The sequence below is a fragment of the Peromyscus eremicus genome, chromosome 10, assembly GCF_949786415.1.
Source record: "Peromyscus eremicus chromosome 10, PerEre_H2_v1, whole genome shotgun sequence".
NCBI classification, from domain to species: Eukaryota; Metazoa; Chordata; class Mammalia; order Rodentia; family Cricetidae; genus Peromyscus; species Peromyscus eremicus.
In genome coordinates this window covers 1,628,354-1,652,877 of record NC_081426.1, presented here as the reverse complement: position 1 = coordinate 1,652,877, position 24,524 = coordinate 1,628,354, and the positions used below count along the sequence as shown (strand labels likewise).

General features: G+C 40.2%; 1 protein-coding gene across 1 annotated transcript in view; it reads right to left on the bottom strand.

Annotated features, from left to right (window-relative positions):
* Eml6 (EMAP like 6) overlaps positions 1 to 19,611 on the bottom strand; it is a 145,666-nt gene extending 126,055 nt beyond the window's left edge. Inside the window, exons 1-4 of the mRNA XM_059275183.1 lie at positions 19,457 to 19,611; positions 12,175 to 12,273; positions 8,559 to 8,627; positions 95 to 280 (exon numbers count right to left, since the gene is read on the bottom strand). Of these exons, the coding sequence (XP_059131166.1) occupies positions 95 to 280; positions 8,559 to 8,588 (216 nt within the window). The 5' untranslated portion in view covers positions 8,589 to 8,627; positions 12,175 to 12,273; positions 19,457 to 19,611. The remainder of the gene's footprint in view (positions 1 to 94; positions 281 to 8,558; positions 8,628 to 12,174; positions 12,274 to 19,456) is intronic.
* Positions 19,612 to 24,524: the final 4,913 nt, after the last annotated feature.

Here is a 24,524-nt window from a genome sequence, read left to right as displayed (position 1 = left end):
TCTTCTAACTGTAAAGCAAAGGGCAGAAACATGAAGAAGTGTGGCCTTAACTTATCCAATACACTATCCCAGAGTTCCATATGGTAATACTCACACTGTGTGCTCCTTGAACAGTTCGGACCAAGGTGAGCCCTTTCCAGACGTAGATGTCACCGTTTAAAGCACCAGAGTATGTGATGTCTTCTTTGGCACATGCAAGGCAAAGGATAGTCTGAAGATCTCCTGTTTTCCCAAAAATCCCTCGTTTTGCAGTCAGGGCATTTCCACATAGTGTCCAAAACTAGATAGTAATAAAAAATATATCCCTAAATAGAGTACAATATCCCATCATTGGTATTTTTCAGTAATTTCACAGAATACACTTTATCTGAACTAAGCATAAACCAATTGTTTCTCAGTGACAGTGGACAACCACAAAGCATTTCTGTATACCTCTAGAAGCATGAGAAAAACCCATAATGATACTTCTAAAGTTTAAAAGCTCCAAAATTTCAAAACCTTAATGTTTAATGACATTACAGAAGATGATTCCAGTGTTCACAGAATGGAATTGAGGGAGTCAAACTTTCATTTAATCTTTTGTCAAACAAGTATAGATTTATTGTAGAAAGGTTCAGAAATGTAGATAAGTATAGAAAGGAAGTCAAGTGTGGCAGCACATACCTGCAATCTCAACATTTGGGAGGCAGAGACAGGAGGAGCATTACATGATGGAGGCTAGCCCAGTCTACATAGCAACTTCCAGGCTAGCCAGAGCTATATAACAAGACCCTGAATAAAAAAATGTAATGTGTGAGTGCACACACACACACACACATGCACATGTGTGCACACGTGCATTAATGAAAAATTAGAATTAGGAATAACTTCATGTTACCATAACAATATATCATCTAGTCATTTTTTTTCTTTTTTGGTTTTTCAAGACAGGGTTTCTTTGTGTAGCACTGGCTGTCCCGGAACTCACTCTGTAGACCAGGCTGGCCTCAAACTCACAAAGATCTGACTGCCTCTGCCTCCAGAGTGCTGGGATTAAAGGCATGCCCAGCATTCATCTAGCCATTTTAATATGTATATGTCTATTTTAAAAATTGCTTTCTAGGCTGGTTGGTGGAGCTGGTTAGAGCATGGTGCCAATAAAAATAATTGCTTTCTAACCAAGGTGTTACATTTTTTTACTATAGAATTGTTCATAAATGTTTCTAAATACAAATGATATTTCCATTAAGTCAAATAATCACCCAAGCTTCTCCATTTTATTTGCATAGATCATATGGAAGATAGCAAGCATAACGCTTGAACAATTTATAGATAACAGCAGGGACATGCCCATGGTTATACAGAAATCCAGTATTTTTCCTTGATGCAGTTTCTAATGTATGAACTGGTATAACTACATAGCCCTCACAGTCTCTAAATGCTTTCTCCATCTGCTGTTTAATCTCATAATACACTTGAGCAAAGGTTAAGACAGATTCTGTTACTGTTTCCATACGGAAGTGATGAAACACAGGCAGAAGTTAGGTTTCTACACGAGAACCCACTGGAAGCCTGATCACTGCTTTGAGAACTGCACGCTAAGAGGAACAACAAGCAAGGACTTTGTGACAGCATATTCAGATTATACTCAAGAGGCAGGGCCAATGCGAAGCCACAGGAACCATTTACATTACATGGAATGAACGAGAATAGGATTTGGATTCATGGTAGGCAAGAAATTGCATCTCACCCAGGAGAGCAAGATTAGATGACTCTAAGGGCCAGGAATGTAGTAACAGAAAAAAATCAGTGTCTACCCTAATATTTTGTGCCTACAGGAGAAGAAAAATGGTGGTCCTCTCAGAGTATAGCAGCTAGGTAGTGGTGGATACAGTTCTAGGTTAATTGCATCAACATGATGGCGGTGGGAAGGAACCTGGGTAGAAAGACCATGGCGAAGATGAGAGCATGTATTCAACTATTTGAAATGCTCTTGTGTGAGCAAAATGTGACATCTCTTTGGGCAGTATTTTTGTGAAAAGGTATTGAAATAAGTACAAACGGAATGATGAAATTCGGAAAAAAGCTAATTGGGTGCACGATTTGGGAGGCACTAACATCTTAAATGTGAACTTGGACAAATGGTCATTGGATGCACAAATATGCCAAACAATCTGCAACCATGGTGACACTCAGGCAGACATTCCCTTCTCACTGTGTTTTCTCATGTGTGAAGATTGAATGGAGAGTATTCTGTCTTTTGACTTGAGACGTATCTCTGACATGAGTTAAATATTTCTACATGACAGCCACCAAAAATACAGATAATTATCCTGAATCTGTGTGAACAAGGCTTTTCTGACAAAAATCACCCAATCAGAAGGTTCTAACGTCTACATGAAACATTTCATGCCATCAAATGATTCTCTTTAAAGGCACATATAAATGCTAGGAAAAAGTAAGAGATTTTCTGAAAAAAAAAAAAGGGAGAATACTTAATATATTTTCTTTTCTTGAGAACCATTTCATCTAGCAAACAGCAGTGTTTTGAACTAACCATGCACCATTAAGTGGCAAGACATTGTTTATCTTCTCCTGTTTCCAATGGTGGATTGTAATACAAACCTGGCTAGAACAGGCAGGTACTCTAGAGTTTATCTGGCCCTAGACAGTCTCCCAGGTCCTTTCATTCTACGATGAGAGACTGCAGAAGACTTAACATTATCCACAGATTTGTAGGCTTATTAGCTGTGTAACCAATGAAGCAGACACTGCTCAACTGTGGCTCTTTATGAGCATTCATTTCAGATGACTGTATTTGCCAACTTGTCAACCAATGAAACTTATAAAACCAGGCATGATTTTACCCTGGTTACAGAAATTTCACACCAAAGGTTTTCTTGAAATGCAGCCTTTTACTCTCAACTTCTTTTAAAATTTTTTTTATTAATTAATCAATTAATTATTTCCCAGCCTGATCACAGTTTCCCCTCCCTCTCTCCTCTCTTCCCTGTCCCTATCCCCAACCACCCCTCTTCCCTGCCCATACACTCCTCTTTCTCTTCAGAAAAGGGCAGGCCTACATGGATATCAGCCAGCCGTGGCATATCAAGTTGCAGTAAGACTAGGCACCTCCTCTCCTATTAAGGCTGGACAAGGCAACCTGGTAGGAGGAGAGGGTCCCAATAGCAGGCAACAGAGTCAGAAATGGCCCCTTCTCCCACTGTTAGGAGTCCTACAAGAAGACCAAGCTACACAACTGTAACATATGTGCAGAGGGCCTGGTCCCATCCAAGCTCTCTGGTTGGTGGTTCCATCTCTGTGAACCCCTATAGTTGATTCTGTGGGTTTTCTTGTGGTGTTCTTAGCTCCTTTGGCTCCCATAATCATTCCTCCCCCTTCCACAGGACTCCATGAGGTCCTCCTAATATTTGGCTATGAGTCTCTGCATCTTTTTTCATCAGTTGCTAGGTGAAGCCTCTCTGATGACAATTGGGCAAGAACTCAATAAACTAGACATCAACAAACCAAATAATGCAATTAAAAAATGAGGTACAGATCTAAACAGAGAATTCTCAACAGAGGAATCTCAAATGTCTGAGAAGCACTTAAAGAAATGTTCAACATCCTTAGCCACCAGGGAAATGCAAATCGAAATGACTCTGAGATTTCATCTTACACCTGTCAGAAAAGCTAAGATCAATAACACAAGTGACAGTTCATGCTGGTGAGGATGTGGAACAAGGGGAACACTCCTCCATTGTTGGTGGGAGAGCAAACAGCCACTGTGGAAATCAGTATGGGGGTTCTTCAGAAAAGTGGGAATCTACCTACCTTAAGACCCAGTTATACCACTCCTGGGTATATACCCAAAGGATGTTCTACCATACCATAAGGACACTTGCTCAACTATGTTCACAGCAGCTTTATGAGTAATAGCCAAAAACTGGAAACAACCTAGGTGTCACTCAACTGAAGAATGGATAAAGAAAATGTGGTACATTTACACAATGAAGTATTACTCATATGTTAAAAACAACAACACCATGAAATTTGCAGGCAAATAATGGAACTAGAAAATATCATCCTGAGTGAGGTAATCCAGACTCAGAAGGACAAACATGGTATGTACTCACTCATAAGTGGATATTAGCCATAAAGTAAAGGATAATCATGCTACAATCCACAGACCCAAATAAACTAAGTAACAAGGAGGGCTTAACAGGGGGACACACAAATCTCACTGTGAAGGGGAAATAGAATAGACATCATAGGGGTGTGGGGCAAGAGGTCTGGATGGGTGGCGGGAACAGGAGGGATCAGGTAGAGGGAGGATGGAGGGAGAGAGTACTGGGAAAAATAACTGGAATCAGGGGACATCTCTGGAATGAGCTAGAAATCTAGTACAATGGAAACTCCCAGGAGTCTATGAGGGTGATCCTAGCTAAGACTCCTGGCAGTGGGAGATACAGAGCTTGAACCGACCACCTCCTGTACCTAGGCAAGACTTCCAGTGGTGGGAATAGGATCCCAAGTCAGCTACATAACCTTTGATCTACAATTTGCCTGCCTACAAGATGTGCTGGGGTAAAGGTGGCACAGAAATTATGGGAGTGGCCAACCAATGACTGGTCCAGCTTGAGACCCATGCCATGAGAGGGAGCCCTGACACTGCCTGGAGGGCCAGGACCCAGAGGCTGGACAGCCCAGAGACCTAGGATAGAACCAAACACAACTGGCAAAAAAAAAAAAAAAAGTAAAGGAAATGATTCCTAATGATATTCTGTTATACTCATAGATTGTTGCCTGCTCTTCTAACTGGAACCATTCTTCAACTCAGGGTTTAGGCAGAATCAAAAGTAAGAATAATTTATTAAAACCAATTTTGGCTGAAGAGATGGCTCAGAAGGTAAGAGCATGTTATGCTCGTGCAGAAGACATGAGTTTGGTTCCTGGCATCCACACACACCAGTGGATCACAACCACCTGAAACTCCAGTTCCAGGGATCCAGTGCCTCTGTAGGCATCTGCACTGACATACAAAGACACATAAATACACATAATTAAAAGTAAGAAAGTTTTTAAAAAACTTATTTGATTTGTTGTAGATTTATCTCTAAGCAGAATTAATAAGGGATGGCTGTGAAAATGTGCAGGTTCTTCTACTTAGGTACAGATGTGTTTTTTGTTTAGGGGGGAAATGCCTAAACCCACTAAAGAGGTTTAACAGGGTAAGGAGCACTTAGTGTTTACCAATGCAGCTCTAGGATTTTATCTGTTCATAGAACTGACTGAAAGTTACACAAGCATGGAAGGAAACAGAGGATTCTGGAGAACACTTTCATTAAGCAGGTCATCTAGTTAGAATCCAGTAAATGTGGGTTTGGGAGAAAAGTTAAGCCATAAGATAGACCATGACGGAGGTGACTTCTCAACAGGTGGGCTACGCAGGGAGCCAGAGGCTGTGTTTGAATCCTACGTCTGCCAGCATTTTGGTTGTTTTAGAAAATGAAGAAAGAAGTAAACGTTATTGTGGCCTTACTGGTTCCATACACCACTCAGTGCAACTTTTGATGAATTTTGAAAGAAGGAACCTACATAGTTTGGGGGCAAGAAGAAGAAAGTTAGCCTTGAGGAGATTGTACACCCACACATTAGAACATGTAAACATACAAAAAAGGGGGGAAAAAGAAGCAATATTTGTTATCTTAGAATAACTAACAGATAAAATATAAAAGGGAAAAGTTTGCAATCATCCATTACTCTACCCAGAGACAGTAATTTACCATTTGGTGATATTTCCAGATATTTCCTAAACAAAAATATATTTAATGAATCAGAGACAAGGTGGGAGAGCCAGGAACCTTTCCAGAGTTGGTGATAGACGTGACTGGTCATGATCCAACATGCAGACATGATTGAGTAGCAAAAGGCGGCAAAGCCTATGGGTCCACGGATGCAAGTGTGGCCCCAGGTTTCTGCATGTTCACTCCGGGAGTCATGTTTAAATTGGAGAATAAAGCAAGACTAGATGACACACGAAGAGAAGCTCACAAGCTCTCTACTGCTACTGCTAAAGGTCAGGATGCCTTTTTAATAATATCTGTTTTGGAGGGCAGGGATGACAGGCAGCTAATTCAGTTTAAGAGCTGGGGTGGGAGGTGCATTCCAAACTCAGAAAGACAAAGTCCGTATTTTCTCTCATACATGTAACCTAGATTTAAAATTTTATATTTGTATATGTGTACTGATGGGTTAGGAAACTAGAAAGGGGGTCCTGAGAGAGGGTGGGTAAAATAGTGTGATAGGACACGTGTAACATGAAAGCAGGAAAGGGTGTTTGGGGAGGAAGAATACCAGTAGGGCCAGCAGGAGGGATGATTGGGGAAGGCTTTGCGGGAAGGAACGAGTTAGAACAAAGCATACTGACATATGGAAACACCACAGTGAAACCCATTCCTCTATAGACAAAAATATCAGAGCCAGAAGCAGACTAGACTTCCCCCATGGAAAACACATTTCGAATATTTCCCATCTAAACCATGATTCACAATGATTATACGTAGCATCATAAGGATGTAGCATGTTTTATTTAACCACTGGAGGTAGCTGGGCAGTCTCAGGCTTTCTTCACCTTGGCTTTGCTATTAGAAAGTTACTCAGCAATGAGTCAGTTCTTGGTTCAAATTCCTCACAATTCACTTAGGAGAAACTCCAAGTTATGAAATTACTGGACTAGAAGGTATTAACATCTTTAGAGCTATCAACAAATACTGCCAAATTTCTGGTCAGAAAGACTAAACTTATTCCTCCACAGTCAGGATTAGGAGGGGACCCTCACTGAATCCTTGTCAATACCTGGTACAAGGTAATCATGATTTTAACACATTCAATTGTTTTTAAGTTTGTATTCTCTAAGAGTTAGCACTTTCATGAATCTATTGGCCAACACTGTTCCTATTTTTGTTGGTTATCTAGTCTATGGATTTGTGAGAAGTCTGTGTTTCATGAATACACTAATATCTACTGTGTTTGTCCTTTATATTTGCTAGTGTGGGGTTTTCCTCGGGAGAGATGAAATACAGAGTACATTTAAATATTTCTATATCTCTACCAATGTTATCATTATAGTTTCTTTCTTCACTTATACATAGAAGAGGACCTTTGCACAGACAGCAGTTACACACTTACCTAAGTGTTTCTTGTAGGGAAACGAGTCCTCTGAGCCCTAATAAAGTAACACTATCTTATAGAAGGTGACCATGTAGGTGTTCTTTGCACTGAGGCTGTGTGCCACACTTTAGCAATCCAAAGACATCTTTCCAACTTTCAGACCGTTTTGCTGATATCTTTAAATTTTGTAGTTAAGGACAAAGACGGAATGTGCTCAGATATGTAGCTGTTCTTTTGGTCTGGTTTGCTTCTGCCCCCTGGTGGGCTCTGCACACATTGTAACTATATAAAATAGGAACTTGGTGGGTGGGTGTGTCTGTGTGGAAAGGAGGCGTTGAAAGCCCGCAGCTGCCCTAGTCCATCAGCATTCCCTGGGTAGCCCTCTCATAAGCTCCTCCTTGTCAAACGACACTTGTTCAAGCTGTTCTCTGGTCTATGCCCTCCTGAGTTGGAAGCAGTCATTTCTTTTCCATCATGCAGGAAACCATTATGCTCCTCTAGTTACTAGTATGGCCTTCTTAAATATTTCACACTTTAATTTTCTTAGAGTTTACTTTTGTGTATAGTATGAAGTAATATTAAATCCTCATTCAAATATTTTTAGTACCCAGTGGTTAGAGACACTACTATATCCAAAACTGTCATACAATTATTTGTTTCACTGCTTAAAATTTGTAGTGTATATCATTTTAATTATAACTTCCAATATACCTTATTAAATAGTGCACATTATTCCTCATTATTAGTTTTTAAATAGTTTTTAATTAGTTTATTTAATCCTGGAGTTATTAGTTATTTTCATTGTCTTATTTATCCAAATTAATTTAGATAGGACTGGGCTTCAGAATCACAAAACAATCACAGTCAAATGAAGTGCCCAGCAGGCAGCTGGACAGGAAGCTTGGGTCATTCACTACTACCCTGAAGTTGCCTAATACTAAAGATTCCATGTTTTAAAACACCTGCATTGCTACACGTGGTAGTCATGCCTTTAATCCCAGGTGTACAGGCAGAGGCAGGTGGATCTCTGTGAGTTTGAGGCCAGCCTGGTGTACAGCATGAGTTCCAGGGCACCCAGGACTATTACATAGAGAAACCCTGTCTCAAAATAAATAAATAAATAAATAAATAAATAAATAAATAAATAAATAAATAAAAAAAACAGGGGCTGAAGAGATGGCTCAACAGCTAAGAGCACTGCTTGTTCTTCCAGAGTTTGAGGGTCCAATTCCCAGCATCCACATGGCAGCTCACAACTGTCTGTTCCAGGGGATCTGACATTTCACACAGACATATATGCAGACAAAATACCAATGCACATGCATATAAACAAAAGTTACCTCTATCAACATATAAAATCTTTCACGATACCAAACTTAAACACACAAATAAAAAAGCTACTGTACCTTTATATGCTTTACTCCACAGCTAACCATTCTATTTGGCTGATATGGATCCCAAGAAATATCAAAAATCTGTCAAGAAATGAAATGTTCTTCAGAGATGAGTGCTGTCACAAAGACTCTCACAAGTGTCACCGTGGGCTGTGCAGGATGGAAGTGGAGGGTGTCCGCCCTCATGGTCACTTACTTACCTTTAGCCCTCATAGACATGTTATTAACCTTAGTCACTGAATGCAACTGCTGTCATATATTAGATTTTTTTTCCATTTGTGGAAAATAACTTTTGACAATTAGGGTAATTTTTTAAATCAGATTTCCTGGAACTCTTCACAATGCTGAAAAAAACATTTTGGAGATAGCTTTTCCACAAAAATTAGAATAATTACAAAACAGTACATTTTACTTAGGAAAGTGTTTCATGGTTAGCTATAATTCAACGTGGGCAACTGCCCCAGTCATAGCAGAAGGTGAGAAAGAAGTCATTTTCCTGGCACTAAATTATCCTAGTCCTTTAAACCATTCAATGTACTCTTAAGAACTCTTATGTTTTCAATTCTCAAAAAAACTAAAAACATACCAGTTAGCACTATTTTTCATTCTCTATGAAGAAATTTGAGATAGTTTGCATGGAGTTCTATTTCCATTTAGAAGACAGAAAACACTGTTTGCCACTTTGAAAGCTGCTGTCTATCATGAGTGTTGAAAATATGCACATCCAAGGCCAATACAAGCTACAGGCATAGAATGAATGCAGTTACTGGCATTTAAACACAGATTCCAGGATGTTCTGATGCAGGTGGCCTATAGGTCACATTCTATAAAGTGCTGATAGGAAGGAACGGGAAGTGAGTGCATTGTATAAAATTCCCAAATAATTAATAAAAATATTGTATTGGGGGAAGAAAATATCACTCACATAAAGCAACAGAATAAACACACGAACAATGAAAAAAGAAAGAAAGGAGGGAGGGAGGGAGGGAGGGAGGGAGGGAGGGAGGGAGGGAGGGAGGGAGAGAAGACCAATTGTCAGAGCCAAAAGCTCGCCCAGAGAAAGAGCCCAGGCCATCAGCTTCCCATGGCTCAGGAAGAAGTGATAAGGGACTCCAGAGAGAGGTCTGAAGAGCAAGGATCTGTGTCCATTTCAGCATGAGTTCAGCCAGGTTTCAGTATCTCTAGACTTTATCTCATCTTCTCTAAAATTGGCAGCACAGACTTAGTTTTATTGTGAAGTCAATTAAGATAATGTGGGTGAAATAATTTTGAAGATTATAAAGCACTAGTAAACACACGTAAATAAGTATTTTAGCCACTAAAATAATCTCTCAAAGTTAACCAAAAGCAATCAATTATTCCTGCTGGTACCAAGGCATCAGTAATAAAGAATAAAGATAGGTGACACAGATTAAGGGCTTGGGTGAACGATACATTCTGTCAGAATAGTCTAGATTTACATTGTAATTGAGTTCTAAGAATTAGGATACATTTTTGAAGATTGTCTTTTTCACCTCCAGACCCCTACAGAAATCATGTAGGAGTGAAGACAGCCACCCACAAGCCCTGGCCCCCGACATAAGCAAAGACTTATCTCCCAGCCCTGTGATGTGCAGAATTCCAGGCTTCAGGTCTGAGTTCTCCATAGCTGTAACAGTGTTATGGTGAAAGGTAGGGGTATATTGAGAATTTTGCCCTCCTGTTTTGGGCAAAACTATACATAAATTCCTTTTTACATATACACATACACTTACATATATCTATCATCTATCTATCTATCTATCTATCTATCTATCTATCTATCTATCTATCTATCTATCTGCATGCATGCATACAGCCATTCTCTTTTAATTTTAATTTGGCGAGTGTTTGGACCTGGAGCAAGGCTTTATGGCTAGGTCTCCAGTAACTAATTCTCACTAAACTAACAATCTGCTCCTAACTATTAAATGTGACAGAGCAAAGGGGCACAGTCACTGTAATCAGACGACTACACCATGTGATATAGTGACTAAAGAGAAAGTTAGACAAATTAAACTGAGCAGCATTTAATTGGGCCGAGAACAATTTTGCAAAGTGGGCAGTCTCCAGAAGCAGTAGCTCTCTACTGCATGCACAGGCAGGATGTACAGACCAGCAAGGACTGAGGTCCAAACACTGCTCAGTGCTAGAGCTTGACATGTGCCTTTTTTAGGCATGGATCTCTACCTGTGATTGGCTACTGGTTACAAAAGTATGCTCTAAAATTAAGCTTTTGGTTTGTTTACCCTACAAAGTATAATTCCTTCTATATTCAGGGACTCAAGATATAGAGACAGACTTAGTCAAATTTAGTTTAATAGGAATTCCACAACCTGACAAAACACTTTACACATGAGCCAGGGTGGTGTTGTTTCTAAGTAGATACCACCAATGAAGAATATTTTCAACTTTAATCTTCTATTTCCCCCCAAGGTAACAGGTTAACAAGCCTTACATATAACATATCAGGTTAGACCAGAAACAGAAGTAGTTAATTGCACAATAACTTGGATGAAATACTACCCTCTCAACAGAGCTGAATGTGGCATCACATTTTTGTATACTGGGTCTCAAGCCTACCTTTGTGATCACTGGGAACTCATGTACCAATCCAAACCAGCTCACCTTGCCTTATAGGATATGGGCAATGGGACCACAGCATGAGCAACAAAAGGCAACATCTAGGCCTTGTAACCTAAGCATTTCACTAAGTACATTTACAGCTTGGGCACAAAGTACTCTCAAAAGGCTCATGTATTGAGTACTTGGTCCTCAGCAGGTATCACTATTGAAAAGTGGCTGGCTCACGAGTGTGCGTGTGTGTGCGTGTGTGTGTGTGTGTGTGTGTGCACATGCACTAATCTTATTATCTATTCATGAGTTCACTGGAGCAGAGTTCACCAGAAGACAGAGCCTGGTTGGAGGAAGTGGGTTAGTGGGGGAATGGTGCCTTTGGAGAGCAAGTGACTTCCAGGTTTTTTTGTCCTGTCTGTTTCGATTGCTATGAGATGAGAGGCTTTTATCCACCAAGCCCTTCTGCTGAAAATGTACTGCCTTACTACAGGCCCAAAATGCTGCAGCTGAATAAGCCTGGACCAATATCACTAAAACTATGATTCTTCCCCTTTTATTTTCTTAGGTATTTTATCTCACAGCAATAGAAAAATTGACTAACATAGTAGTATGCCTACATAATCCCTTATCTTGCCAGCTAGTATTTCTGATCACACTAAATTCAGTATGAAAGACAAGCAGACCATAGTTTATATTCAGTATTAAGGAACCACAAATAAAATACAAACTCATAATATTTTTGTGAATGTTTTCTAACAACCATTTCCATGAGTCAATGAATATATCTAAACTACTGTAATTTCAAATTCTTTTCTATTTTGAGTTTATAAGAAGCCAAATGCCAGCACTGAAAATCTGCTTTGCTTATGAAAAGCAATAACAATAGTTAGCCGCTAATCATAAGTAAATCATGTTTGTATGTTGAACATGTAGGAGAAAAATCTATATACAGCAGATTTATTTTTAAAGACATAAAATGACAACTACTTCACAGTTCTGAAATTTGTGTTGTTTGATACCACAAAGGTCTTACCCGGTCAGAATGGCCAGTAGCTGAGGCCAGAAGTTTTCCCTTTCTCCAGTCCCAAATGCATACTGTGTTTTTGGCATCCAATCCCACAGAGGCTAAACGCTTCAGAAAAAAAGAAAAGAAAAGAAAAAAAGAATAATTTAATACACAAAAGAAGTGGGAAAATTTCTTACTATTCACACCTACTTTCAACAAATAGTTACTGATTATCTATGAGGGACTAGACATTGAACTAAAACTCATCCTTATCCCAAACTAAAGGTATCACTGTAGATACCTTCCAATAGATTACACAGACATTTCGGTCCTACGATATTATGCCCATTTGTTCTTTCTCACCATAGCATCCAAATGTGTAGTTTTTGAAGTTGCTGACAAGTCAGTTGAAATCTTAAGAACACAGCTTGAAGGCAGGAATTAATACTCATTTACATTTTTACTGTAAAAGATCATACCTGTAATCTCTGCTCCCAGGAGGCTGAGGCAGGAGATTTATAATTCCATAGCCAGCCTGTGATACTTAGTGAGTTGCAGGCCAGGATAGACCATAGTGTGAAATCCTGTCTTTAAAAAAAAAAATTGACACAGGATCTTACGCTAGCTCAGGCTGACCTAGAACTCATTCTGCAGATCAGGCTAGCCTCAAATTTATGGTGATCCTCCTGCCTTAGCATTGTGAATGCTGTGATTATAGACATGAGTCACCATACTTGACTCCTCAACTTTTTTTTACTGTCAGACTTAGGGAGCTATGAATTCCATAGTCTAAGCATCTTTATCACACTCTACAAACTGAAGAGTCTGACAAAGACATTGCAGTAGTTTGAATGTAATTGGCCTCCCATAACCTCATAGGGACCTGCCCTATTAAGAGGGTGGCCTTGTTGAAGTAGGTGTGACCTTGTTGGAGGAAGTGTGTCACTGTGGGAGTGGACTTTGAGGTCTCCTATGCTCAAGCCATGCCCAGTTCAGATCACTTTCTGTTGTCTATGGATCAAGATGTAGAATTCTCAGCTCCTTCTCCAGCACAATGTCTGCCTTCACACCACCACGTCCTGCCATGACGATAATGGACTAAACCTCTGAACCGTAAGCCACCCCAATTGAATGTTTTCCTTTATAGGAGTTGCTGTGGTCATGGTGCCTCTTCACAGCAATAGAAACCCTAACTTAGACACATATACAGAAAAAATATCCAATAAATGAGCCTGATTATGTTCTTAATTTTTATAATGTCACTAACATTTAAAGTGACTAAAGGATATATAATCTTAATAAAAGGAACATGTTATATGCTACTCCACTCCTCTAAATCCTTTGAGTTCACATCAGTTTCTTGTCCTCAAAGTCAAACTCAACTTTTAATTATAAGCAAGATGAAAAGTATCATATGCAGGTATTTGTAACACCCAAACCAGGAGTTCCTGTAGGATGCCTCTTAGGAGACAAGATTGTAAGTTAGAGGTCTTGGCTCAGAGTGAGTAAATTTGGCTCCTTTGTTTTCCAGTTAGCCAGAGAGAAGACCTTGGAAATTTAAAATAATTTTTATTAGTTCTTCAAGAATTTTATACATGTATTTTGATCATATCTACTTTCCCCCTTCCCCATCCACCCAAATTTGTGTCCTTTGATTTTTTTTTCCCACCAATCAAGACTAATTTGTGCTGCCCAGAATTCTTGGACATGTGGTCATCTGCTGAAGGAACTTACCAGGGGCTATACTCTTAAACAAAACTGATTATTTCTTTCCCAATAGCTAACAACTACCAACCATGTAGAAAGGGGTAGAAATGCATGCTCAATTCCCCTGTCTACTTTGGGATTTTTGTCTGGCTTTGGCTACATAGGTCTTACACATGCTGTCACAACTGTTGTGAGTTTATGTGTGCAGTTGCTCTGCTGTGTCCAGAGGACAATGTTTCCCTGTAGTCACCCACTCTGTATGACCCTTACAATCTTTCTGTCCCCTCTTCCACAATGATGCTTAAGCCTGTGGTGTATTTAATATGTTCCATTTAGGGTTGAGAAATCTTTGGTCTCCTATTCTCTATGTCTTGGCCAGTTGTGGGTCTCTGTGTTAATCACCATCTATTGCAAACAGATGCTTCTCTGATGAGAGGCTAGAGATGTGGTAACGTATGGGTACACTGATAAAATGCCTTGGAAAAAGTTAAGTAGCCTCCATAAATCTTAGTTTTCTCATTTGTGAAATGAATACCAAAATACTTTTTACTTTGTCAAACTGTATGTGTTAAGTGAAATAACAGAAATCAAATGATTTTGAATGGTAATACAGAAGTGTATGGGCTCACACATCCAGAGTGTATTCGTTACTTGTCCTGTTGCTGTGATGAAATACCTGATTAAAGCAACTTCAGGAAGGGAGGGTTTGCTTCCGCTCACAGTTGCCAGGGACACAGTCCATCATGGCGGGCAAGATAGCGGCAAGACAGGTGGCAGAGGGTCACAGTGCATCCCAAGTCAGGAAGCAGAGAGCATAAATGTTCACTCTCAGCCCTTTCTCCTTTCCAGTCAGTCCCGGGCACCAGCCCATGGGATGGTACTACCCACAGTTAAGGAGAGTTGTTCCAGCTCAGTTAACCTAATCTAGATTATCTCCCACAGGCACACCCAGTGGCTCATCTCTTAGGTGATTCAAAATTGTGTCTAGTTGACAATACTAACCATTACTACTCTAGCCCTCATTAACTTATACCCAAACAAACCACTTTTAAGCCGTAATCATCTTCTCCCCACAGGCTCATGGCTTTCTATACAAAATGTATTCAGTTCAACATAAAAAATCCCCACCATAGTCTTTTACAGTTTCAACACTGTTAGAAGGTATAAAGGCTGAATTTCCCAGAGAGTCAAGTAATCTTTTAACAGAGAACCCCTGTACAATTTTTTCTTGCATACTTCTCACATGCAAAGGCACTGTGTAAAAATTCCCCTTTCAAAGGGAAGGAACAGAGCACAGCAAGGAAAGATTGAACCAAAGAAGACTGAAACCCAGCAGGGAAAAGACCATCTCCAGAAGTTCCATGTCTGGCATCTTTGGCTTGTGCTGAAACTGAGCTCCAAAAGGCTTGGGTAGCTCTATGCTCCAGCTCTGTTGCCTGCAGTACACATATTCACTCTTTTGGGCTGGCTCCACTCTGAGTCTGAGGTTGTCCCCAACAGATGTCCCATGGTTGTGACATCTCCAATATCCCGGGGTCTCCATGGCAACTGATGCCTCAGCTTCACACAGTGGCCTTTTCAGGGCCTCCTTGCAGGAACACACGGCCCTAAACTCAGTGCTTCTCTTTCGAAGACTTCATGACTGGCTCAAACTTGCATTTTTCATGCTTGACAAAACAGTACCACACACACAACACTGCTAAATTCTGTGCCGACCAGATTTGGGTCCTGGCTTCCTTGTACCATAGTTGTAGTGTCTCTATAGTCTGACTTTTGAACAACACTCTCCTGGGCATTGGCTTTCAAGGAACAGGAAACCCCTGCAGATGTCCTCAAGGTGCAGGATTTGCTTTTTCACGGTTGGAGGCTTTAATGGGTAGAGTCTTGCCCACAGGGTTGGTGGGCGGGGTGGTGGTGGTGGTGGTGGTGGCACATTTTCATTGTCCCAGTACAGAGCAGGGGGTTCTTGCTAACAGTTTCAGCCTCTTTTTCAGCACACATCTTGGCAGCAACTTTAAACTTGCTTAAGGTCTTTTTCTCATCAAACTGCACATTTTTTATTCTTTCTATTCTGTTTATTCCTCTTTTTCATTGACCTGGATAAGGGTGATGAGCAACAATCACAGCACAGCCTGGATGCTATCCTGCCTTGAAATCTGCTGCACTAAACAAATTACTCATTACTCCAGTGTTTAGCTTCATTCAAAGTCAGGACACAGGTGGGTGCAGCCAGATTCACTACTAGAGTGTCATACAAATGGCCTCTAATCCAGTTCCCAATAGAATTCTTGTTCCTGGCTAGGTGGTGGTGGCACACACCTTTATTCCCAGCATTCAGGAGGCAGAGGAAGACAGATCTCTGAGTTCGAGGCCAGCCTGGTTGACAAAGAGGGTTCTGGGACAGCCAGGGCTACACAGAGAAACCCCGTCTTTAAAAATCTAAAAACAAACCCGAACAAAACAAAAACAAAAAGGACTCTTGTTCATGTCTGAAGCCCCACGAGTCGAAGCGCCACAGTGCATGCTTCTCTCAGCAGTCTCGTGTCCCAGCTCCAACCACAAGGACACACTAAGCTCTGATTACAATACTCAGTGGCTTTCTAGTACCAAGTTTCAAACTCTTCTATATTCCTTCTACAATCAGTTCCAAGGACCCCAAAACCACTTGGTCAGGTTCATCACAGCAATCGCCTCACTTCTCAGCACCAGTTTTCAGTCTTAGCTACACATCTGTCTGCCTTGACGAACCACTTGACAAAAGCCACTTGGAGAAGGTGCACAGGGGAGACCGTCCTTTGGGCAGAGAAGGACTCAGCTCCTTTTCTCCCTTTTTCTATGGAATGGTGCTGCCCTTGTTAAAGAGGTCTTCCCATCTCAATTAATGTAATCTAGATAACCCCTCACAGATGTGCCCCAAGGCTGATTCTAGATCCTGCCAAGATGACAGTATAACCACTTTAGAAAGAACGTGCATGCCTAAGTATATACTCATATGGTGTGTAGGGAAGGACAGAGGGTCTCATATGGGTAAATGTACATGTGTTGCTATAACAGGGTGTGTTCAGGTATCTCTACTAAAAATGGTTCCCATTAGGAATATTTTATATAAAAAGAATAGTTGGAGGTTCTAGAATGCTTCCTTAAATAAAGATCTTTGACATTTTTCATTGAGAGTTGTAACAATAGAAATTATAAGACAGAGCTGGAGAGGTGGCTTAGTGGTTAAAAGTACTAGGTGCTTTTCCAGATGATCCATGTTCAATTCCCAGCTGCTCACAACTGTCTGTAACTCCAGTTCCAGGGGGTCCGATACCCTCACACAGACATACGTGCAGGCAAAACAACAATGTGCATAAAATAAAAATAAGTTAACTTAAAAAGAAATTATAAAACATAATTTAATAAATTCAACATATTTTTATCAATATAAGAAGATTAGAATGGGTAAACTTTATTCAGCTATTTTTAATGGAAAAATCAGTTAACAAACGCTAGCAGAGACACTCATTTTTCCTGAGTTTAAAAAAAAAGCCAAAAGAAATCTATTTTGTTCATTTACAGTGACAGGCCCCACAGCTACCTAGAAAAGAATTTCTATTGCTTTTGTCAATTATGAGGTAATGAGGAATTTGTCATTTTATCAGTATTATTGGATTTTGGTGAACTCTGGCCAGAGAACACAGCAGACCTGAAGGAATAAGCAAGCCATGAAATCCATCATGGCAAATAGGTTACTTTTCTCAATTGACAGTTAAAAACCACACAGTCCACCTAGCTCCCCTCCTGTCGAAATAGTACCTCAAGAGAAATAGCCAGGACTCCAAAAGGAAACAGATGAATAAAATGAAAAAAGAGTAAATAAAATGGACAAAGAACTCATAGTTAAAGCTGGGTTTCCCTCTATTGCATAGCATTTTTGTGATACTTCAAAACAAAATTTGGTATAGATATTTGCACAAATAGGGAAAAAATGAAAGACTATGCATATTGAATGTACACATCAGCCTACATCTATGCTTATACAGCCATATGCATTCTAACTCACTTAATTTAGTCATTCATAACAACTCTAGTTCTAGGAAGAAAAATGAGTAATGACCAGTGCTCTCTCACAGCAGTGGAAGATACCACATGCTAATTACTTTTAAATGATCCAAATCAGGTGAACTTATCTTCATCTAGTGAATTTCTTCCACTCTTAGTTTGGTTTAATGTCTACAAGTGATTTCATTGATGTTTCCATGACACTAACTTACAAAATTAACACTGAAACTAGCCAAACATTTATTGAATAAATTAATTGCTATACCAAGGGTAAAAGAGACGGCAGAAGGACGGCATGTAGAGACATGGTGAAGGCTGGAGAGAGAAGCTGCAATTTAGGAATGAGCCCTTTGTGTGGCCATTCACTTTTTAAAGATACATTAGCCTTTTTTCTGTCAAGTGTTGTTGTATGTGCAAGAAAGGAGAGATAACTTGTGGGTGCTGGTTTCATACCCTTGTGATGTCTTCAAAGAACTAGTCTCTTCAAGGGGACAAACCAGCACTGAGTGTCAGATGAGGATTGGAGCATGACACAGGGCATTTCAAAGGTACAGTATTTGGCTGACAAATCTTGCCAGCCTGTCTAACCTGACGACATAGGAGAGGGTGGATAGAAGTGTTGATTAACAGAGAATGCTCACCTACAATGTTTGGGCTTCGTTCGATGCCAACTTTAAACTTTGTTGGCTTTAAGACATTTTGACATTTTCAGTTGCTGACATGATTTACTAAGAAACTGTGTAGATGAAGCTGGAGAGATATCTCAGTGGCTTAGAGCACTTGTGCTCTTACAGAGGACCTGGGTTTGTTTCCCAATAGCCATGTAGTGGTTCACACCATTTGTAACTCTACTTCCAGAGTATTTGATATCCTCTTCTGAACTCCACACACAAATGTGATATACTTACATACACGCAGACAAAACAGTAATATATATTAAATAACTAAATAAGAATTATGAAAATACTAGTTAAGGCAATGTTTAAATTACATTATATATGGTTCTATTTTGGAATTTAAAGGGCTGTGCCTGAAAATGGAGGAGGGACAGGACATGTGTTGGAGTTATTATAAAGAAAAGTATAAACATAGGAATTGGTGACTGCTTGAATTAGAAGGGGCTGAGAGGTGGGAAGAAGGAAGAAGAAGTGACCTTATGGTAGAATCAAAAAGCATCGTTCAAATGGATCATTAGGAGGTGATGTGAAAACCTGAGAGCAAAAGGCACAGTGTTTGCGCAGGGTTTGAGCTCTGTGTAAATGGTTTGGCCCAGCCCTTATCCCAGATAGGATGCTAATAATGGGACAAAATAGGGTTGCTGAACCCAAGTGGACCCAACCTTATGAGTTCCTTTATGGAGCCTTTTAAGGAAGACCAAAACTGGAGCCTATTGAGAAGGCTTGAAAATACCAATACCACTGGCTTGAAAAGGGGCCAACCAGTGAGGAAGTCTAGGGTGCTGCCAAGGGAAAACAGCAAAGGTGGTAGCCATTTGTATCATAATTTTAGGTAAATTTAAGGATTCATTAAGAAAACATAAATTAAGAAAGATACGCACCTGTCCATCCGAGTCAAAAGCCAGGCATGCAACTCCATGCGTGTGGACATCTTTGAGAATAGACACAGTCTGAACATTAGAGGAATCCCATACGCATATGTATGGCTCCTTCCCAACTTGGCCAGTTGCAATCAGAGTTTTATCTGGGTGTAAGGCAAGGCTGAAAAAGAAAAAGGCTTCTTTTCATATTTTCTCACTGAACAACATTAATATATACTGATCATTCTTTAGCCCAATTTGTTTCTTATTTTAAATCATTAAACCAGATGATCTCAGAAGAGTTTATCAGTTACCAAAGTAACCAGTTGCCTGACTATTATAAATTAAAATGCTCAGCTTTGGCAAAGACAAGAAGTAGTAAAACATGATAGGAATTTTATCTAAATTTACCTACTTAGTTACCTTGAAAATGAACATTAACCATGGTCATAATTCTCTAATAACATATTGTATATGGTTCTATCATTGGGTTAAGTAATATTTACTTTCTGATTTTCAAAATATTATTAAGTGTTTAACCTAGCTTTTGACTTTAATTTAAAAATGCTGTTGCTAAGAGAAAGTTCACTTTTCCATTCATTAGCAGGCTTGCAGATGCGCAAGACAGATCCTGCTCTCATTAGGATTCAGAGGCACAGAAAAGTCCCAAGGTCAATGCTGTTTATGTGTCTGTTGTCATAGAGTACGCATTTGAAGTGGAATCTTCTCTTTTACGTAAGCCACAGTGACACCAAGGGAACTGCAGATCACTAAGCCTGTGGCTTTTCTCTTCTGTAATTCTAGCAAAGTAAAATCTCATCAAATACCAAGTCCCATTTCAAGGCATTTGCAGCAGTCAATAGAGTCAAGATGGAAAAGTCACCATGTTCAACACAATGAGTAAAGGTGTGTACCTTCCCGAAGACAGGTGTTAGAAATCTAAAAAAAATGACAAAACCAAAACATGGTACTTTACCAACCTGGAAAACTAGCCTGTTCAGCCAGCACTGACAGGTGGAGGCAGGCAGGTCCCAGGGGCTTGCTGGCCACACATTTTAGTCAAAATAGCAAGCTTAAAGACAAGGTGGAAGAGGGTTTGAGGAAGACATTCCTCCACAGGTGCTCTCCACCCAATCCCTGATGGGTGGGTACACAGATTCTCACATACACAAAATAAGAAAACCTGACTTAAAAGTGAATTTGACATATAACAAATACTTTCTTTAAAACATATCTTCAGGGGCTGGTGAGATGGCTTTGAGGGTAAAGGTTCTTGCCTCCAATGCTGAAAACCTGTGTTCAATATTAGAAGCCACCACACAGTGAAAGGTGTAGCACGAATCTTAAAAGGTCTTATTAATAAAAACAAACCTGAAGCCAGGTATTGGGGTGAATGCTGGAAAATCAGAGAAGCAGAACAAGCCACAGCTGCCTCACCTCGCCAGTTCCTCAGCTGATCCTATTTCCTCAGACTGGAAGCGTCTGTGTCCTCATCCAAATGCATCTCAGCTGAACTGCTGCTCTAAAGCCTAAACGCTTAACCAGACTCTAGTTCCTGGTCCTCACACCTTATATACCTTTCTGCTTCCTGCCATCACTTCCTGGGATTAAAGGCATGTGTCACCATGCCTGGCTGTTTCCAGTGTGGTTTTGAAATCACAGAGATCTGGATGTATCTCTGCCTCCAGAACGCTAGGATTAAAGGTGTGTATGCCACCATTTTCTGGCTTCTATGTCTATCTAGTGGCTGTTCTGTCCTCTGACCCCAGATAAGTTTATTAAGGTGCACAATATATTGGGAAACACAATATCACTACAGAAAGGAGGTAAGTGATTCCTACAAATTGTCCTCTGACCTCCACACATGCACTATGGCACATGTGTACCCACATAATACAAAAGTGAATGAATGAATGAAGAATAAATATGGATATAAATATGGTAGATATAAATAATGTTGTTTTAAAACATATATCCTCAAGAATCTTTATAATGAAGTAATAAAAAGACAACTTGTGTGAAATGGAACATGTGAGTGTTCAGGCCTTGAGACCCTTCTAAGGTTAATAGAACACTTTAGCTTTCCAAGTTAGTTGAGAGATGATTTTGATCAGTATAAATGAAACCTTCCAATCATAGTTTTGTTAGAATGTATCTGATATTTAATAGTATGTACATGTGTTCATTGGCTTTCTGATACCATAAATAACTAAGATCATCAAATTATAAAAAGAAATGATATATTTGGCCTCAGATTTATTACTTACAGGTTTTGGTCAGTTGGCCCTGCATCATGGTGGGAACAAAATAGCTCATGTCACATCTGGGAAGGGGAAGAAAAGGAAGGAGGCAGGGTCTCCTTAGCTCCATCAAGGCCATTTGCCCCAGTGGCCTCAAGACCTCCCTCCAGATTCCACTTGTTAAAAGCTCTACCAGCACACACCTTGGAGAGCAGGCCTTTATCCCACAGACCTTCGGAGACACTGAAGACCTAAGCTGTAGTGATACATACCCTAGAAAACTGCCAAAAGATTATGCAGTCTCATATTTCCATTAATAAAGTGAATGGAAGCAGTGTGTGAAACTCCCATCTATGACACAATGGCATATATTAAGTAATTCAGTCACTAAAACTTTAGGGATTTGATGTGTCAAGTACAGGGCAACAGACACACAATTAAGGAAGGAATGAAGGAAGGAAGGGGGAAAGGAAGGAAGGACAAAAAACAGTGCTGTGTTTCAAGGAGCCCCTAAAGAGGAGGAGTGACAGCCAGTATATACAGTGACAGAAAGAGGAGAATGAGTACCCATCCCAGCAAGACACTGGCTTCATTTAAATGTAAGGTGTAAGTGGGCATGTTGTGAAAAGACCATTTTCAAAGTCTGACTGACAAGGGCAAGAAATGATATGGATCCAGAAGGCAGAGGCAGCTCAGAAAAGATTGTGATGAGGCCAGGAAGTTAGATTATAGCAGGACATGACATGAATGCTTTCACAGTGATGGAGCAGGAGCGGGGAGCTGAGAAGTTTTTATGAGGAGAGAAATGGTCTTCTTAGGTTTTAGTGGGAAACTCCCCAGGTTAGCAGCATGATGGAGGCCCACCAGTTATGAAGAAAATAATTTGGCCAGATGGTTAATGAGGAGGCTATCTTCATTCCTCTCAACAGTTTCTGGGCTATCATTGGGCAGAGCAAGCATTGTAGAAATGTTTGCTGGAGAGGCTGATTGATGATGCCAACAATTCTCCTGCCACAATGTCTCTCCTCTCTCCCATGGTCAACATGTTCTACTTAGAGACTAGGAAAGAAAGAAGGGCACACTGCCCATGGATGGCCAGAGACACCCCAAGAGACATGACTCACTTGCTGTGGCCATTGGCTCTGTTTTAAATGACTGAGACAGCTGGCAGATTCTTAGGGATTTAAAATAGCTGGGATGGGGCAGGATCCTTGCATTTTCTCAGATGGCTGTTTGAATGAGGAGGGTTATTGGGAGAAAAGTATGAACAAACCTTTAAAGAGGCTATTATGGTTTAGGTGTAAATATTCCCAGAGGCTTGTGTGTTGAAGGACTGGTTCCCAATATAGCAGGCTTTTGGAAGGTGCATTGTGAGGGCTTTGACTTAATCAATGGATGAAACCATTGATGAGTTCAGAGTTAGACAGCAATAGTGGGAATGGTTCCATGAACCCGGGAGTATGGGCGACTGGAGGAAGTAGGTTATGGAGGCATGTCTTCTCTGCTGTCTTCCCCTCTGCTTCCTGGCCACCACAAAATGTGTGGCTTTACTCCACAATACCCTTTTGCCCTAACAACCTCCCTCACCACAAGCCCAGACCGCTGGGACCTAGTCACCTTGGACTGAAGTCTTTGAAACTGTAAGTCAAAATAAATCTTTCTCCTTTTGTTTCCTCAGCTGGTTTGTTATAGTGACAAACAAAGCAAAACAGAAAATGGAATAGAGGTTTTTCATAAGAATTTATTAGTCTAAATTATGCATTATCACTACCAAACACCCCCATTTGAATGTATAGTCCCTTTACTCCCAGGGTTCACTGTCCTAGATGATTCGGCTACACCCACACATTTACTACATTGACTTAAAAGCTCTCATTGGAATTACTTTTCTTATCAAAGTTCTTTTATGGTTTTCCTGAAACTAACTCTTCCCAGCCCATGATACTCATTTCTCCAGGCTCCTTCTTTACCACTAGAATGCAACGACAAAGTTAGCTATTTCTCCTTTTGTAAACCCCCAGTCTCTGGCTTCCTTCCCCAGCTCACATGCAACATGGTCCTCTTAGGCTTAGAATAGGGGCTGGGGTTGTAACTCAGTGGTACAGTGATTGCCTAGCATGCACTAGTCCCAGGGTTCAATCCCCAGCACTAAAAACAAACAAACAAACAAACAAACAAAAAATAGAGAGGACACATCTCTGTGGTAGAGCATTTGCCTAGCATGCTATGAGATCCTAGATCCAATTCCTCAGCACCAAAGGGAAAGGTGGGCAACAGAACAATAGGGACAACCTAAATTTACTTCATTATTTGGTACTTCCTCAACCGCTTCCCTAAAACTTTACTTTTCTCACCTGGGTAACAACAAATCAACAACATCCATGCATCCCTAGGACACAGGCAAGTTGCATTTACATTTGTCTTAAATTTGTCAGTATTTATTCAATAGCACTTAGAAATTTTCATAAGGTTAAAAAAAATTCATGAATTTCAACAACTAGATTGTCAAGAACATAATCTGTAACATCAGCATGCTGTTTAATGAGGTTTAAGATTCCACAGGTGTCTAACCCCCCTTTCCTCAAACCTCTGCATTTATGAATTCAAGAACACCAAGAACCATTTTCAATGACCCAATAGATACACCTACAACACAACTCTTGCACTCAGAGAACATCCCAGAAGAGGGGACTGAGGACATAAGAACCAGAAGACCGGGAAGTCTGCTGTGACACTGTGTCTCCTAGAAACAGCTGCCTAAACAAGACCTAGACAATAGAAATATCAATAGATAGACTAAGGTAGAAGGGGGAAAATGTCACAGGGTCCAACTCCTTAATAAAGAACAG